Consider the following 16,056-nt stretch of genomic DNA (forward strand, 5'->3'; position numbering starts at 1 on the left):
TTTATTATGAATAGATTGTATAAAAGAAATCAAACGAATTGCAGATGCTCAGCAGAAGCGTTGAATATGGGGGGTGTGGGGGTGTGAAAATGTCTCAATAAATGTAGATTGTCACAATTCACTTAGGAGAGCATGAGACGAGGAGTTCTTCAATATCACAGTCTTTTAATAATCCAATCACAAAGGGAATGTAGAAGACACAGGAACACGTGGAAGGACATTTAAGAATCGACAAACACAAACTAAAAGGACTACAATGGAGTCATGCTGTAGGCTATGTATTATACAGCAAATCTCATAAATGGTGCTTAAAAATCTTGCAGACCTGCGCCACACTGTGGTGATACCGAGGAACAGCTTCTCTTGCACTTGAGATGCGACTAGATTTTTTCTTTTTTTACTACTGTAAATTGCAGTGCAATTATAACTTAAATCTACGTGTATAAAAATGAACTTCATTAACGCATTTTCATTACGAGATAACTAACTTGTAACCAGCTTGTAACACAGAGAGCATATTTTATATAAATGTTACCTTAATCTTAATAGACTATATGTGTGCAACAACTGAAAAGCGTACAATGTGCAAACGATTTGATAGACTTCATCAAATAGCGATTTGCTGCAGTCTGGCGTTTTTTGCTTGACATTTGCATAAGGCTTAGGATAATTATTGGTGCTCCTTTTTGGTCATTTTGAAGTTTGACAGAACAGTCCTCTTTTACTTTCATTACAAAGAAAAGAGTGACCAGTACGAATTGGTCGTGAGATAGCGTTGTTATTCTCCAGAAGTTGTATTTAGAAATCAGAAAGTCACGAAAGAAACAATAATTTTTGGGTGAATTTTTAGTTGTGCCATATGTTGTAATGTATCTTGACAACCATAAACAGCTTGCAGGTAGACTAGCCTATATGCAGATGAGAGGGAGAATGTTGTTGCAAGTGTGAAAATTGTGGTTCGTTCATGTCATGTCAGAGATATGGAAGAAAAAAACCGAGTTAACGTTTTGAATCCGTTTAATCAGTATAAGTCTTTCACTAAATCAACTAACTGAATTAATTCCATGTCATCACATCTTTAGCTTTCTTCAGTAGGCATTAAGCTATATTTACAAACAAAGGATGTTAACAAAAAAGAGAAAGGAGATGCATATTTATTTGATAGACTTTATTGATTTTGAACATATTTTAGCATAGTAATTTGACACCATTATTAAGATACATCGAAGATTACATCAAAGTTGCATTTGTTGTGTAATACTACACGATGTTTAATAATATTTCTCATATTAATATAATTTAAGTCTTTAATTTTATATATATGTAATTTAATTGTATATCTTTCTTTTATACAGTTTTAGGCAAGTATGAACAGACAATAAAATTCACTGAGAAACAGTCAAACCTATTTAGAAATTATGATCCATTTGAATACATTTTCTTTAAAAGGATATAATTATTCTTAATATAAAAACAGAAAGTACACAAATGTAATATATGGCAAAAAAAAAAAAACTGTGGAGTGCAAACCTCAGGCATGGGTTCCATAAGTACAGCAAAATTCTAATAATTTGCCTCTAAAACTTACGGAGCCCTGCACACGACATGCAGGAAAGAATAGTGGGCTAAATCGTGCGCACGATTTACTAATTTGTTCCCTCAATTTACTATTTCGTTCACTCGATTTATAAATTGTGCGTATGATTTACTAAATTGTGCACACAATTTAGCAAATCGATGGAACGCAATAGTAACCGTGTAACACAGTTTATTTCTTTTTTCTTGCATGTCATGTGCAGGGCTCCGTAAAAACTTGATTGCATCAGTGATAAAGTTATTTATTAGACATTCATTAAAGTCATCATTTAACATACATACATGTATATCCTAATTGGGAAAAACATGACCACACAGAAGAGCACTGAAAGTTCGCCTGAGCCACAACAATATCATGGAGGACCATCTAGATAACCACATATGTCAACCAAGCTACTTACATTGAAGATGACTTTTAATAACTGCATTTGTCACAAAACAGGTCAAATAAAGAACACAGACCTGATAGGTTTAGTTTACAGTGGACAATATTGCACAACCTAAATCACATCTGATTGAAGTAAAATCCTGTCTTACTCAAGAGCCACAACGATCACCTTTTCAGGATCAAATCAAATACAGGGCGTTTGCATCGTTTGTTGAGTTAAGATCTGTACAACACTTCTATTTGGTTTAGACAGTTCACGGTACAACATTACATTATACATATATATACACATCAATGCACCATTTGTCACAAAAGGATCACTGTGAATACACAACAGGCTGGTGAGCGGGAAAGCAGGGAGGATTCAGGATTGGGTCGGGACTCCTGGAATGGCCTTGACTATATATATTGCCTAGTATTGGGATGTTTTATCCTCACTTGTGGAAGACACTGTCGGTTCAGCTCTAAACTCCTTGGGTATGGCGTTTCAGGAGTAGTTGGTTTGGGATCCACATTGTGTAACTGGGATCACATTGGGGCATACTAAACATGTGAAAAGCATCTCTTCTAAAGATGACCTTTCTGCGAAGACATTTGCTGCTGATGGCATCCTTGGCTTTGTATTTTGGCTTTGCGTTTTCATTGGGCCCAAGTTTGATGGACAAGCAGCTCCAAACACCTACATACTCATTCAGGCATGCAAAATATACCTTCTCTTGATGCAACAAACCTCCTGAGCTTTCACCCATCTCATATGTTCTCAAGTGTTACTGTGTTAGTGTGCAAACATATTCATTCGACATATACCTCCCTTTACTGGCCTTCGCAATCAATAACTCTATACAGCAATGGGTTGGAAGACCTGATCAGTGACACTTGGTCATTGCGTCTTTCTCTTCAGGACATCCCTGAGACATATGCGATTTCACAAAACCAACCTCTTTTTGTATGCTGTCTAAGGCATATTAAACATGTTGAAGGGTGTACAATTGTGTTTCTTGTCAGGAAAAGGAACGTCAGGGAAGCAGCGACAGCTTGCTCATGAAAATGAAACAACATTTTCACTAGAACTATTTTATCTAGGTGCAACGACACAACACAAAGAAAGACCACCCACAGTGTGTGACTACGTTCTCCTTAAGTGACATGCAAGTAACACAAGTGGCTAGCGCTAACAGCTGCGGGGTTCGTTTCGACAATGGAAGCTTGTGCAAAATTTTAACAACGTCACAATGTGTTATTGCAAAATCCAAAATCCTGCTCAAGCATGTAAAATATAGAACCATAAAACATTACGTTACATTACAATGTGGCGCACTGTTAAAATCATCAGATGGTGCCCCTTATCGTAACAGAACATGCTTCAGACAATTAGCCGACATACTTCAGATATCATATATCTGAGAGAGCGTGGCGGTTGATGGTTTTACAACAAAACGTCCACCAAAACTTTTCATTTCCAAAAACAATCTAGGATTATTAGCTAATAATAGGAGACTGGAATGACTAGGCAAAGCACATGTATGCAGGTCCAGTCACTGTGTAGGTAGTGTAAAAGGGTGCATGCGAGTGTTTCTGTGTGTGGTATTTTATTTTCACACCTCCCTCCATCAGTTGGCCTCAAAAAACTGGGAATGTGTCTAATGAATTCAGTGCAGGCAGTGTTTCATTTATGTCGCATTGCAAATTGATGTGCACAGATCTGTAGTGCACTGCAATGTGCAATATAATTGGTCCTTCCTGTGTATAGCTGACAATTGTATGTGTTTGTATGTTTTTTAGAAATACTGCATAACCTCTCTGTCTGTGTGTGTGTTTCTGTGTCTGTGTGTGTGTTTATTCCACGGAGAAGAGGCTTGCAAAGGATTTCCGAAGGTTGCGAATGGTCTCAGCCTTGGCTTCATCCTGACTAGGACTTTGGTGCTGGGCGGCCGGTGTTTCTGGAATGTTGAATGTATTGGTAAGAGACTGGGATTTGCTACAAAGAGAAGACGTGGCAATAAAGGAGAGGAAGAGGCTATTAAAGTCATGCAGCAAACGCATGGAGATGGCTCTATAAAGGATTGGCAGAGAAAAATAAATAAGCTGTGAGAGATAGAGAGAGACTGAATTCATATGCTTTCTTTTGTGTCATTCATTTAAGCAGTCATGATTCAAGTGCAATGTTTACATCAGCCCTTGGACTTATGAGAAATGGCATCTCTGGATGTATATACATGCACTTTACTCTGCGCCATTGTATATTCTAGGCCACTATTCCTAAATAAAGAACCAAGTGCAAAGGCACATCTCAATAATATAAATAAATATTATGTTTTTTTTGTTGTTTGTTTGTTTTTTTGGAAGAATCTGTGTTGTATTACATTAGTCACCTTAGAACTTTATTGAGGAACAGTGGTAATAAGATGAACCCATTCATACTTGCTGACAAATCGCTTGACAGTGAAAATAGATCAAATGCACATTTCTATTCAGAAGAATGCAATTTCCACAATCAAGTGCATGAATGGTTTGGGTGGGAGACTGAAGGGAGCCATCTTTGGCATGCAAAATACCAGATCATCTAGTGTACATACTTCTGTATCTTCATTGTTTTAATTAGGCGTCTGCCTATATGTATAAGCCACATTCATCATGATTACCATTATTGTCAAATGTCATGTTCATTATTTTCATCAACATTATCAAAATCTGTTTATTAATATTTAAGGAAATTTAAGTTACAGTATGCTTTGCAGAATCTGTTAAAGAGCTTTTGGACGTGTTAATCCATTCATTTCATCCATTCTGTTGCATAATTGGTAGTAGCCAATACATCCATGGCTAAAATATAAAATTTTTAATTATTAGATTATAGATTTGGGGGAGTTAAACATAAAGATGATTTCAGGTAATTTTCCATTAGGCTTTATCCAATTTGAACTTGCACCATTCCTATTATGAAATAGGAAGATGTTGTGATGGCTGTGTGAATTAGTTAGAACAACACAGGGTTTAATGGCATTGTAAGTGGCTGGCAAGTCAAGTAATGCCCAATCAGACCAGAAATTAGCTGCTCACCAACTAGTCTCTTATATTCAAAAAATAGCATTACCATGACATCACTGTGTAAAACATAGGTTTTCTGATTAATCACACTCTTCCTCTGATCTATCCCAATCCCACGGTAAAATCTACTCATGGAGTGCTTCTCATCCTTTAGTTGTCACTGTGTTCTTACTATGGCATTTAACTGCATAGTTTAGGCTGTTCATTTTCAAAATAAAAAGTTAAAAAAAAAATTTTTTTAATTATGTGCTGTACTGTTCAAAGGTTTGAGGGCAGTTTTGTTGTTGTTGTTAAAGAAAATAATACTTTTCAGTAAGGATGCATTATATTGATCAAAAGTGCAGTTAAGACATTTATAATATGAAAAAAAATCCTGTTTCAAATACTGTACATGCTGTTCTTTTGAAGTTTCTATTCATCAAAGAAACTTACAGTTTCAACGTTGATTAGGGCTGCACGATTATGACCAAAAAATAATAATAATTGTTGATTATTACCTTGAAATTGTAATTGAGATTATTAATAAGGATTATCACAATTTACATGCCATATTTTTTGCTGAAAATAAGCATGCTGAAAACACAAAATTAATTTTTTTAATTGTTTTTCTATAGTATTAAGCCTCAAATGAGAACAATACATTGGATTGCATTCTTCTTTAAATAAAAAAGTAAAAATATGCATGATATTATCATTTTATACTAAGATTAAAACAATGGAAAACCCCTTAAGATAACCTGTAGGGGGAAAAAAACATATCTTAAGCACACACAATAACATAAGTTATAAATAATTGGCGCTTTGAGCGATCACATAATTGTGGCATTCGTAGTTGTAATCGCGATTACAAATTCGATAAATTTTTGCAGCCCTTATATTGATAATAATAATGAAATGTTTCTTGAGCATTAAATCAGCATTTTAAAACAAGACTTCTTTCAAAAACCATTACAAGATCCTTATTAAAACCTGACCTAGACTTTTGAATAGCAGTGTTAGAAAATAAACCCACGCAAATTGTACCCACATTATTTGAGTATACAGTAGAATATAATTAAATTCAGCGCTTGTGAATCACCAACCCTATACAACATTTACCCTGATAGGTTTACCCTATTTCACACAATCACTGTCAATCAATACCATCATCTTGTCATGTGAGTTAAGAATTTTACGATGTAGCAGAGGAGAATGGCCACCATCTACCTAGTGTAGACATTTGCGTGGGTGATGAAACATCATTAATAAATGGAAAAACATGTCCAGATGCTTATGAATCATAAAAACCTTCACATCTAGTCAACTGCACTTACAAATTTCAAGCAAATATGACAGAGGACAAAAAACATCTTACTTAAGCTGTGGTGATCCACTCAGAGCCGGGTGATCAGGACTTGGCTTCTGAGGAGGTGTAGGTTTCTGCTGCAAAGGAGGTCGTGCACCTCCTGGACCTCCTAGACCTCCCTGGCTCTGTGCAGTAGGCCGTGGTTGCTGAGTGGTCGGAGGGCGAGGGCTGCTCTGCGGTTGCAGGGGTGGTTGAGGGACGTCCTGGGTTGGCTGTGATCCACCCTGGGATGGCTGCCTGGTTGGCTGGCCTTGTCTTGGCTGCTGAGGCCTCTGCTGAGGCTGACCAGCTGGTTTGGGACCCTGGCCACCAGTTTGAGGCCTTTGTGGCTGCTGTTGGGGACCACCTTGCTGGGGCCTCTGTGACTGAGGAGAGCCACCCGGGCCACGCTGGGCAGGACCCTGTGCCGTAGTGGGCCTCTGCTGACCTGAAGCCCCTTGACTGGCTTGCCGCTGTGGGGGTTGATTTGGCCGGGGTTGTTGGGTAGGAGGGTTCTGAGCAGTAGGACTGGTCACAGACTGGGTTTGGGCAGGGGGCTGGCCCTGGGGAGACGGGCGCTGCTGTGGTGGGGCTCCTTGGCGGGCAGCAGTAGTGCTAGCAGCTGCTTGTTGTGGACCTCCTAAAAACAGAGCTCATTTTTACTGTGTAAACAGGTTGTAATCTAAGCACAATCTAGTAAACACAAACTATGAACCATTTTTGCACAGTTATCCAGAGATCTATTAGTATTTAGAAATATCTGTCTTAATTTATTCACCCTCATGTCATTCCAAACCTGTATGACTTTCTATCTGCTGTTTGCTAAAGTCTCTGTTTTGCATACAGTGAAATTAATTAATAATTTTTACCATAAAGGCCTAATCACACCAAGGAAGGTTGTTATGAAAATTTGGTGCTATAAACATTTTGATTTAAATCAACAGCTGTTAAAACATCAGTTCAGACCAACATGTGCATGTGCTGTCGATTAATTTTTATTTTTATTTTTATTATTATTATTATTATTCTTTTTTTTACAGAGAAGTATTCTAATCTCTTTTCCATCACATCGCAAAGAACATTGGTCAACCAATAAGATTTGCACTTTTTGTCATGCCCAGAGATGTTGCTGCAAAACTATGACTTTGTGGCAATCACAAACAAAGTATTTTTCTAAGCAATAATGAATACTAGAGGAAGAAATTCGAATCCACAGCGAAAATACATATTGAGCAGCCTGCATCATTTGGTGTTGGCTTGACTGAAGGATTGACTGAAGTCTGCACGTAATGAAAATGAACAAATATATATATATATATATATATATATATATATATATATATATATATATATATATATATATATATATATATTATATATATATATATATATATATATATATATATATATATAAATTTACTTCGTTAGAGCACATTACTAGTCTTGTAAAATTACTTTCACCTCTGGAATAGCCTTTCTTCTCTGATGGCATCAGCTGAACAACAAAATAATTTTAAAAAGTACCTTAAGACACCCAGAAGCTATATTTCAAGACTTGTGTGATGAACAGATCAAAACTTGGGACTTTATTCACAAAAAATATACGACATCAATTGTGTCAAACCAGCTGCAATGTGTCATCATGTTGCATATTTGAAAACTATGCTACATGACATGCTTCATTCTTTAGTGTAATCCCTTACCCTGTGGGGGAGGGCGCTGTTGCACCTGGGGGACACTAGACTGAGAGATGGGTTGAGGTGAAACAGCTGGGCCCTAAAATATACAACAAACATAAGAAAGGATAGTATATCAGGAGCCAAACCGCACAGAAACAGAATGCTGGCACACATAAATTTCAGTGCACATTTTATTATTTTTTTTAGAAACGCCTTTAGTCACTCTCATTAAAAAAAACTTCCAAACAGCTGAAACCTCAAAAAATTGCTGATCATCAATATAGAAACATAAATAAATGTCTGTTGCCACAAAAACTGCAGTCATTAATTATCAGGCAATCAGTTTAACACAAATGTGGAGGGAATTAAACCAAGCGATTTGATGCAGAGGAATTATGTCTGAGTCCTTAACTTGTGCATTAAAGGCATTTCTCACTCTCATTCTCTCCCACCTGTGTGGCTATGAATCATTACAATCACAGCTTTGGGAATAATGGAGAATATCAATCTATGCACTGCAGTCAAAAAGGATCTTAGACTCTTGCTGTGACTACAAGTTTTGCATAAATAAATTTTGACTGCTTGGAGGAAACTACACAATTTTACTGTATTATTCAGCTGCATTTCACTGCTTAATCTTGCATAAGCAGAAATTACAGTTTTTATATGCATGTTTTAGGTCAGGTATGCTATCAAGCAGTGATATGCTATCACCATAATAAAACATTCATGTTCATCTGTTGCAGATAAAATTGAACATGCTTTTAGAGGCTCTCACATTTCACTTGTGACACCAGACTTACAAGAAGCAACATATTGAGAATATATGAGGATGTTTTGAAGCGAGTCTGTTAACCTGAGAACGGACTGGAGTGGGAGCTGAAGTGCATGGCACAGTCTGGTTCATTTTAGCCACAACAAGATCAGCTATCAGAGCTCGGTCCTCATCCTGCTGGTCTCCTATGAGAGGCATTGAGCAGCCCACCACCTAACAGACACACACACAGAGCATTTGCCCAGGGCATTAAGAATATTATTATTATTGTAGTTATTTTGAAAGCTGATTGTTTTTATAGATGTTGTTACCTCTATGATGTAATCCCGACCATCTTTACCATGCAATGCCTCTACAGCGCATATATCAAGACCCCCGAAAACCTCAGAGCATACGTCCACCCACATACGATACCTGCAGGGAAAAACGCAAATGATGACCTTGTGCATTCCACTAAAAGTATCCACCCACGCTGTTGCCTAGAGTAAACAAGGGAATCAGGATCACTTCAGTGCAAAACATTAATATTTGGCTTGGTATCATCGACTGCTTTGATTGAAAATCCTCTAGCAAACTAAAATCTGTTTTTTGTTTCAAAATAAATCAATTCCAAGAAAAATATGTTATACTTGTTCAATGTATGCTGTTCCTGAACAACAATTCCATCAGTAATAGTCTTTTTTCATCAGTAAGATTATTAGGGTTGCACAATTTATTGAAATAAAACCAAAATAGTAACAAAAAAAATGATGTATTTAATTAAGTCATATTTAATATTTATATACAATCACACCTGTTTTGGCCAAATTACGTAGCAAGGGGCAAAAAAGGAGCTTTTTGATTTTAGCATTTTAAACCTTGATCAAAATTTTTTTCCAAATCTTAACCCTAATGATAATACAATTGTCTCAAAACCAATTGAGCTGCCTTGCATCCCTCTACATTCTAACTTAAATTGAGCATCATTTATGCAAAATATGTCATTTTTAGATGAGCAACATCTAATAAGGTTATCTAATGGCATGTTATAGGAACTGTATAATATGCCTTGTGTCGTGGAAGAAGGACCATCCTGTAAGATGTGTGTACCTGTCAGACATGGCCACCTGCTCTAACATGGCTGATCCTGTGTTAGTCTTCCAGTTGCCAGATATAGATGTCCTCCTGTCCAATAAAAACAGCAGGTGTTTTTCAATCATTTCCAGTGATATTGTTAAAGACATAGATTCCAACCATGACTTACTGACATGAAAACACTTTTTCATTTTAGATTCTTACATGTAGGCCTTGTAATTGTCACCGATTTTCTGGATTCGGATGTCATACTTGGCGTCAATAAAAGGCTCAGACGTGGCATACGTCTTTGTCAAAGCTACAACACTAGCTATGTCTTGGAAATCATATTGATTGTCCACTTTGACCTGTACAGAGAATTTGAATTGCACTGATACAACTGTAATCACAAAAAGTCACACAATAATATAGAAAGTTTGGGATTTCTAATTAGTTTAATGAAAGACATTTTTTTCATATATTTAAAAAGCAATTGACAGGGATGTGTAAGAAAGGGTCTCAGTCATACCTTTCCCATGCCAGAGTGAGCATGACCCATCTTCACTACCACAGGAAAGCCAGGTGTAGTGATCTGAAGACAAGAGAGATATATGAAGATTTTTTAAAGAATATTAACATAACATTATAATATAATATAATATTAACACAAAACTTAATAAATATTAACAAATATTAATAATATAACACTTATAATGTTAAATTTCTATTTCAAATAAATGCTGTTCTTTTGAACCTTCTATTCATCAAAGAATCTTTAAAAAACGTTTCAAGGTTTCAACAAAGTAATTAAGCCTTCAACATGAGAGATGGCATTGGTGGAGGATTAAATGCAGGGCTGTCAGATTACCTCAAGTCACATTCACCGAAAACATTATGCGCATAATGTTAAAATAATGCCTTTAATTAATGCTGGAATGCATTGATGATGTGTCATTTCTGCGCAATCAGTGTCCGCAGAGGTATGCAAGTACATATTTGACAGGCAGGCAGGACAGCCTATCATAATGTTCGGACCAAACATTTTGATTGGACAAAGTTTTTTAGGTCCTTTGAATTGAATTGGTTATTAATAGGAGAGCATGTATTTGCAGTCTCTGTGGTACTTGATAGGCATCTTATTTATATTGCTTGCTGCAGTAATTGAAATCAGAGAGCAAAATCTTTTTGCTCAGGGACAAAATGAGCCCACTGAATTACACCTGAGTCTACTGTCCTTTATCTTAGAAAAAGGCCAGGGAGAGAGGAAAACATTCTGGCAAAGAGTGTGTCTAGGATCATTTATGTGTGAAGACGCCTGCAGTGGAGGAATAGGAGGTGGTGGTGGCACTGTAGAAAGCTTCCCTCTAATACCTGAACTATATCTATAAGAACTGTGATGTACCACACAATTGAACTAGTCTGGAGTTTATGAAATTCCAAGTCTAGACAGGGCTATAACTATGCTAAGTTGAGTGGAGCAATGCTTAACTGGGTCTTTTCTATTTTAGTATTGACTGCATCCAGGTACTGCTGTCCCTGGCACAGATGGGAGCTTTGTTTGGTGTCTAGTGGACCGTCTAGAGCCCAATAGCTCAGGGTTTACTGGTGAAGAGGGCCAGGAGAGGGACAGATGGTTGAACACTCACCATCTCCTTGTGGTTGGGGTAATAAACCTGGTCGATCAGTGGGAACTCCTCTGGACCCAACTGCTTGTACAATCTGGACAACTGACCAAACTGATAGATGCATGGCGACCCACACACAGACATACATACATAAACATAGAAACATAGAGACAGCTATTATGCAGCAGTAGTTACCTCCTTAGAATTCCAGTAAAATTTGCCTTAAAGCCTAAAAAATGCATACCCAAATAACCTGCATGCTGTTCTTGAAGTATAAGCATGGTTTTGGTCTTATTTGAAAGGTGACACTGTAAGTCTTACTGATACTGAGCAATAGAACTTTCAACACACTGAAAAAAGAACAAACATTCCGCCTACATTTTATTTTGGAAAAAGATGCCTGCAGATGACTATAGCTTGGAGCTATTAGCTTGAAAACACAATGGGATCACAGCATTAAAACCTTGCTGGCGGTCTGACAAAAACCATGATTGCATCTTAAAATCAGAAGAATTTCAGCTTTCCAAAGATATATGACATGTTTTGCTTTTTTTGTTAAACGTCACAAAGGTAAACCCTCAAAAACATGCAGTGTACTGTGGGCGATTTGGAAAATTAATTTTTTTATCTGATTTTTGGAGCAGCTTGACCTAATTAATTGGAAAGAATTGACCAAAAACAATGTTAAAAGTTAATTATTTGATTAATATATGTTTCTTTATACAATAGCAACATAAAGCCTGAATTAGAGCTTCTAAAATTATTATATAAATGCATTTTATAAGATTTTTTGTTAACACTTAAAGCCTTATATATAATGCATTATAAAATAACTTTTAATGTCTTGATTATGCCTTGTAATGCACCTTATAATGTATTTGTAATTACATAATCTCATGAATAATTGTAACCACAATCATAATACATCAAAATATTATTTTTTTCATTGTTACACCTTTAAGTATAATGCATTAAAACAAAAGACAGACAAACCTTCAACTATTATAATGCATTTTAAGTTTGGTTATAATTATTTATGAAAAGACATAATGCATTACAATTTATATGATTAATACCTTCGCTTTAAGGCATTATGTAAAGTGTTACCAATTTGATTAATTTCCATTATTTTTCCAAGCTTGGAAAACACTACTTTCTTTTACTGAGGGAATATTACATTTTTTATTTTTTTTATTATTATTATGGAAATATGTTTAAAATACATTACTACTCCCATTTTGGACACCCTAAGAACATCCCCAATTGGCTGATCAGTATAGACTGATGTATGCAGTGCTCACCACCCATGGTTTGTCACAGAAGTTGTAGACAGAGTGAATGGAATTGACACTGGGCAGACCAGCATACTGAAGTCCAATCACAATGTTCCTGTGGTCGCCATTCTTGGCCATGCTAAAAGCATGCTGTCGCACCAGCACAAAATCTGGCTTGAAACACCTAAATGACCACAGAAATGTTGGTAATTATTATCAGTAATTATACTGTGATTCATTTAAGCAAATCTATGTATTTATATAGTACAGATATACAGTAGTATAAACAGTGCATTTATTTTCTTTGATTAATCATCTTGAATGATGCTCTAAATATTATATACATTAATTCCATTAATTATTCTCATACTTTTTTGTATAATTGTTTGCAGAATTCGTCAACAAAGTAAACCCACTGAATTAAATGCTTCATATCTGCAGTCGTTTAGAAAAAAAACATTCTGAAAGATTTCTACAACAGATGTGAAACCTACTTTGTGATTTTGTTCCCATTGCGGATGGCCTCAATGTCCACGCTATAGCTTCCTGTTGCGTGAGCCACCAGATTAACCTCAGAGAATTCAGCCTTGAAAATCAATGAAAATCACCAGATGGGATGAAAGGATCAATGTATGGGATCAGAAAAAATGATCACGTCAAAGCATTTATACTAAAACAGCACCTGAGGTCGGTGATGGGTTTCCAGTGTTGTTACGTTAAAACTACAAAAATTGATTTTTAAACCATCAATATTTCCTTTTAAGACAGGATTTTTAAATGACACTGTTAATAAAAAAAATGTAAAACACAAAAGTGGTTTTGAATCCATGTTTTCTGGTATTCCAGATTGTTTGCCAAAGTCTTGCCTAAATCCCTATATTACTGTGTACTTATTAATATTGTTACACATAATACTAACCAAACATATTTTCAAGTGGTTGTTCAATAACAAAATGTTTCTCATGGTCAAAATTACTTTTGGATTATTGTAAAGCTGCTATCAAATCGATCTTGTCCATGACTAATTATTTGAAAGGATATTATTAATTGACATGACAGATTAATTTTCTTTTATCCACGTCTAAAATAGCTTCGATCTTCTTGCATACTAGGGACAGATTTGATATATTTCCCCATCCCTTTTCAAAACACAAACAAATGCCACTGAAGAAATGACAAAGGCTCAATATTGCAACTCAGAGTGATAACAATAATCTGTAGCCAGTTGATGTGTTTTGTTAAATCCAGCGTCTAATTCATTACAAGCATGTTGTTGAGTTGTACTGCTCTGTTAGTTTGGAAGAATTAAAAAAAAAATCTCACCTGTTCTACTTTAATGTCAAATTCACCATGAACCTTCTTGCCTTTAAACACCTTTGCCCTGATGAAAGAAAGATACAAAAAGAAAACCTTTTTGCAGCTGTGAGTCATAGTTAACAAAAACACATAAACTGTGTCCAAACTAGATCATGCAACTGTGAAATGGTGTGAAAGTCATGTATTTCAAATATTCATCAAATTATTCATGAAATTAACTTTTTGTTTTTGTCTTTATTTCAGTATTCCTGTAAGTGTCACTAGCCCTCATGGCCTCTTTAAATATATTTCTCAAATATTGTATACTCATATAATTCCTTTAGTAGGCTATACAATAGGACATTTTGATCCATCCTGAAAATGGTTCCAATAAGTTCTCCAGAGTTTCACCTGTGAAAACTTTAAATTTACCTTTTCATTTTCAAAGACTTTGTGTTAACACTTTTCAGTCTACTCTTAAACCCAGCAACGCAGGACCTTTTAATTTAAACTCAAAAGCTAATGTAATATACTTGGCTATAGGGTCTCACTGCTCCAGACTGAATAGTGAAATGCGCACAAACACACGCGAGGGCACGCCCACGACTACACGGGAGAGCGTGCCAGAAGGCCCTTATATTAATGAGTCACGACATTTGGATAGTGACTCCTTTTGGCCTGTAAAAGCACGAGATACACCTCAGGTGCGAGCCTGAAACGTGAAACAAACACCTAAATATTATGTTCATAAACTCCAAGTCACAGGCATATATTTAAAATTCATTGGACCATGTCTTACCAGTCTGTCTGCTGATCATCAATGACCAGGAGGATCTTGGCATTGCTCGAGCCGATTCCTCTCTCGGTGGCCTCGTTAAAGGTAGCAGCAGCGGCGGCGGTGGTCTGTTTGACGGCGTTGGAAATGGAGGAAAAAAAGCCGGCGCCGGAAGACTGGCTGGGGGGTTGACGCCTCTCTTGAGAGCCCGGCGAAAGCACCGGGGCTGGGCTCTGCTGCGGCGGATCGGGCCGCTGTAGATCGCTCATGTAGCCATTGGGCAAGTTGGACATGAAATTACTGTCCGATAGTCGACGTCGCAGGTAATTCATGGTGAAGATGAAAAGGGATGCGACGGTAAATTATCCCCTGTAGATTCTGCACGGCAAAAAATAAATAAAGGAATCCAAGACGATTGGAAAACTGATCAAGTATCTGATATCTAGGATGCAACCGAGCGTTTCTGTTTAAACGAGACGCGAAAATAAATGATACGCAATTCTCCAGGGTGCACCTCAAAAAGCAAAGGTCGTGCTTCACAACATGCAAAGCAAAGAAAGCACTGCAACAAATGAAAGAAACCAAATCAGCGCTTTACTAATATCACGATAAAATATTCGTAAATAAATGCTCGTAATAGCCTAAGTGTGATTGGTTGACTTACATCACTGAGAATCTCGTTCAACAATTGGCATTAGGATTTCACGCTCCTTCCATTGATTTTGATGATGTTTAGGTCCTATTCCACGGGCGTGGAGAAAAACAGTCCTAGCGAAGAGGCACTTGTTAAAAGTGTGCTCGCTCGGTTAAGGTAGTAATTGTCATAAATGATACTCAGTGAGGTAAAATCTCCGGCCAGATTCTCTGCGACCCGGTTAGGGCTTCGGAGGATACAGGGATTGCATCACTCGTGCCATCCAATCCTATTAATCCGCTCAGTGATTTCCTCGTCATTTTTCTGAACCATCGTGAGTTTTTCCCCGTTGCGCACGTTATTTACGCGCGGGACAGATGTGGTTGGTTAGATGCGTAAATTGATGAATAGTGAGGAGAGACGAATTTGACATGTGCTTGTGTTCATTTTAAGGAAACGAGAGACATCAACTGAACATCACTGACAGTGGGTGGTCCTGCCTATAGTGATTAAAGAGCTTGTAACTAAAAAGTTGTAGGTTCAGACTCTGCTTGTGGCCATCCTTGAACTTTCACCATGATGTCCTTGA

At 36.8% G+C, this 16,056-nt stretch overlaps 1 protein-coding gene across 4 annotated transcripts; it reads right to left on the bottom strand.

The window, feature by feature from the left end:
- Positions 1–1,149: 1,149 nt before the first annotated feature.
- Positions 1,150–15,778, bottom strand: LOC128018516 (synapsin-1-like). Of its 4 annotated transcripts, none has more exons than XM_052604070.1 (14): positions 15,498–15,778; positions 14,858–15,211; positions 14,086–14,143; positions 13,257–13,348; positions 12,790–12,946; positions 11,510–11,599; positions 10,393–10,455; positions 10,089–10,231; positions 9,900–9,974; positions 9,122–9,224; positions 8,892–9,023; positions 8,060–8,132; positions 6,387–6,996; positions 1,150–3,962 (listed from the first exon to the last, which is right to left on the bottom strand). In XM_052604070.1, the coding sequence occupies exons 2-14, from the start codon at positions 15,163–15,165 to the stop codon at positions 3,821–3,823; spliced, it is 2,046 nt and encodes a 681-aa protein (XP_052460030.1). In that variant the 5' UTR covers positions 15,166–15,211; positions 15,498–15,778; the 3' UTR covers positions 1,150–3,820. The 4 variants fall into 4 exon arrangements, with proteins under 4 accessions (XP_052460030.1, XP_052460032.1, XP_052460029.1 ...); XM_052604072.1 differs by adding an exon at positions 4,561–4,594 and having other exon boundaries at positions 1,150–3,924; positions 14,858–15,778; XM_052604069.1 differs by having other exon boundaries at positions 14,858–15,395; positions 15,498–15,777.
- Between the last annotated feature and the right edge of the window lie 278 nt (positions 15,779–16,056).

This window comes from Carassius gibelio, chromosome A8, assembly GCF_023724105.1.
Source record: "Carassius gibelio isolate Cgi1373 ecotype wild population from Czech Republic chromosome A8, carGib1.2-hapl.c, whole genome shotgun sequence".
NCBI lineage: Eukaryota > Metazoa > Chordata > Actinopteri > Cypriniformes > Cyprinidae > Carassius > Carassius gibelio.

Bases quoted from the DNA above. Each gene is read 5' to 3' on its own strand.
- LOC128018516 (XM_052604070.1), bottom strand. From the start codon at position 15,165: ATGAATTACCTGCGACGTCGACTATCGGACAGTAATTTCATGTCCAAC. The intron at 13,349-14,085 runs GTGAGATTTTTT...TTGATTTTCAAG, and splicing joins TTGACATTAAAGTAGAACAG to GCTGAATTCTCTGAGGTTAA. The intron at 10,232-10,392 runs GTATGACTGAGA...TTCTCTGTACAG, and splicing joins CTCACTCTGGCATGGGAAAG to GTCAAAGTGGACAATCAATA.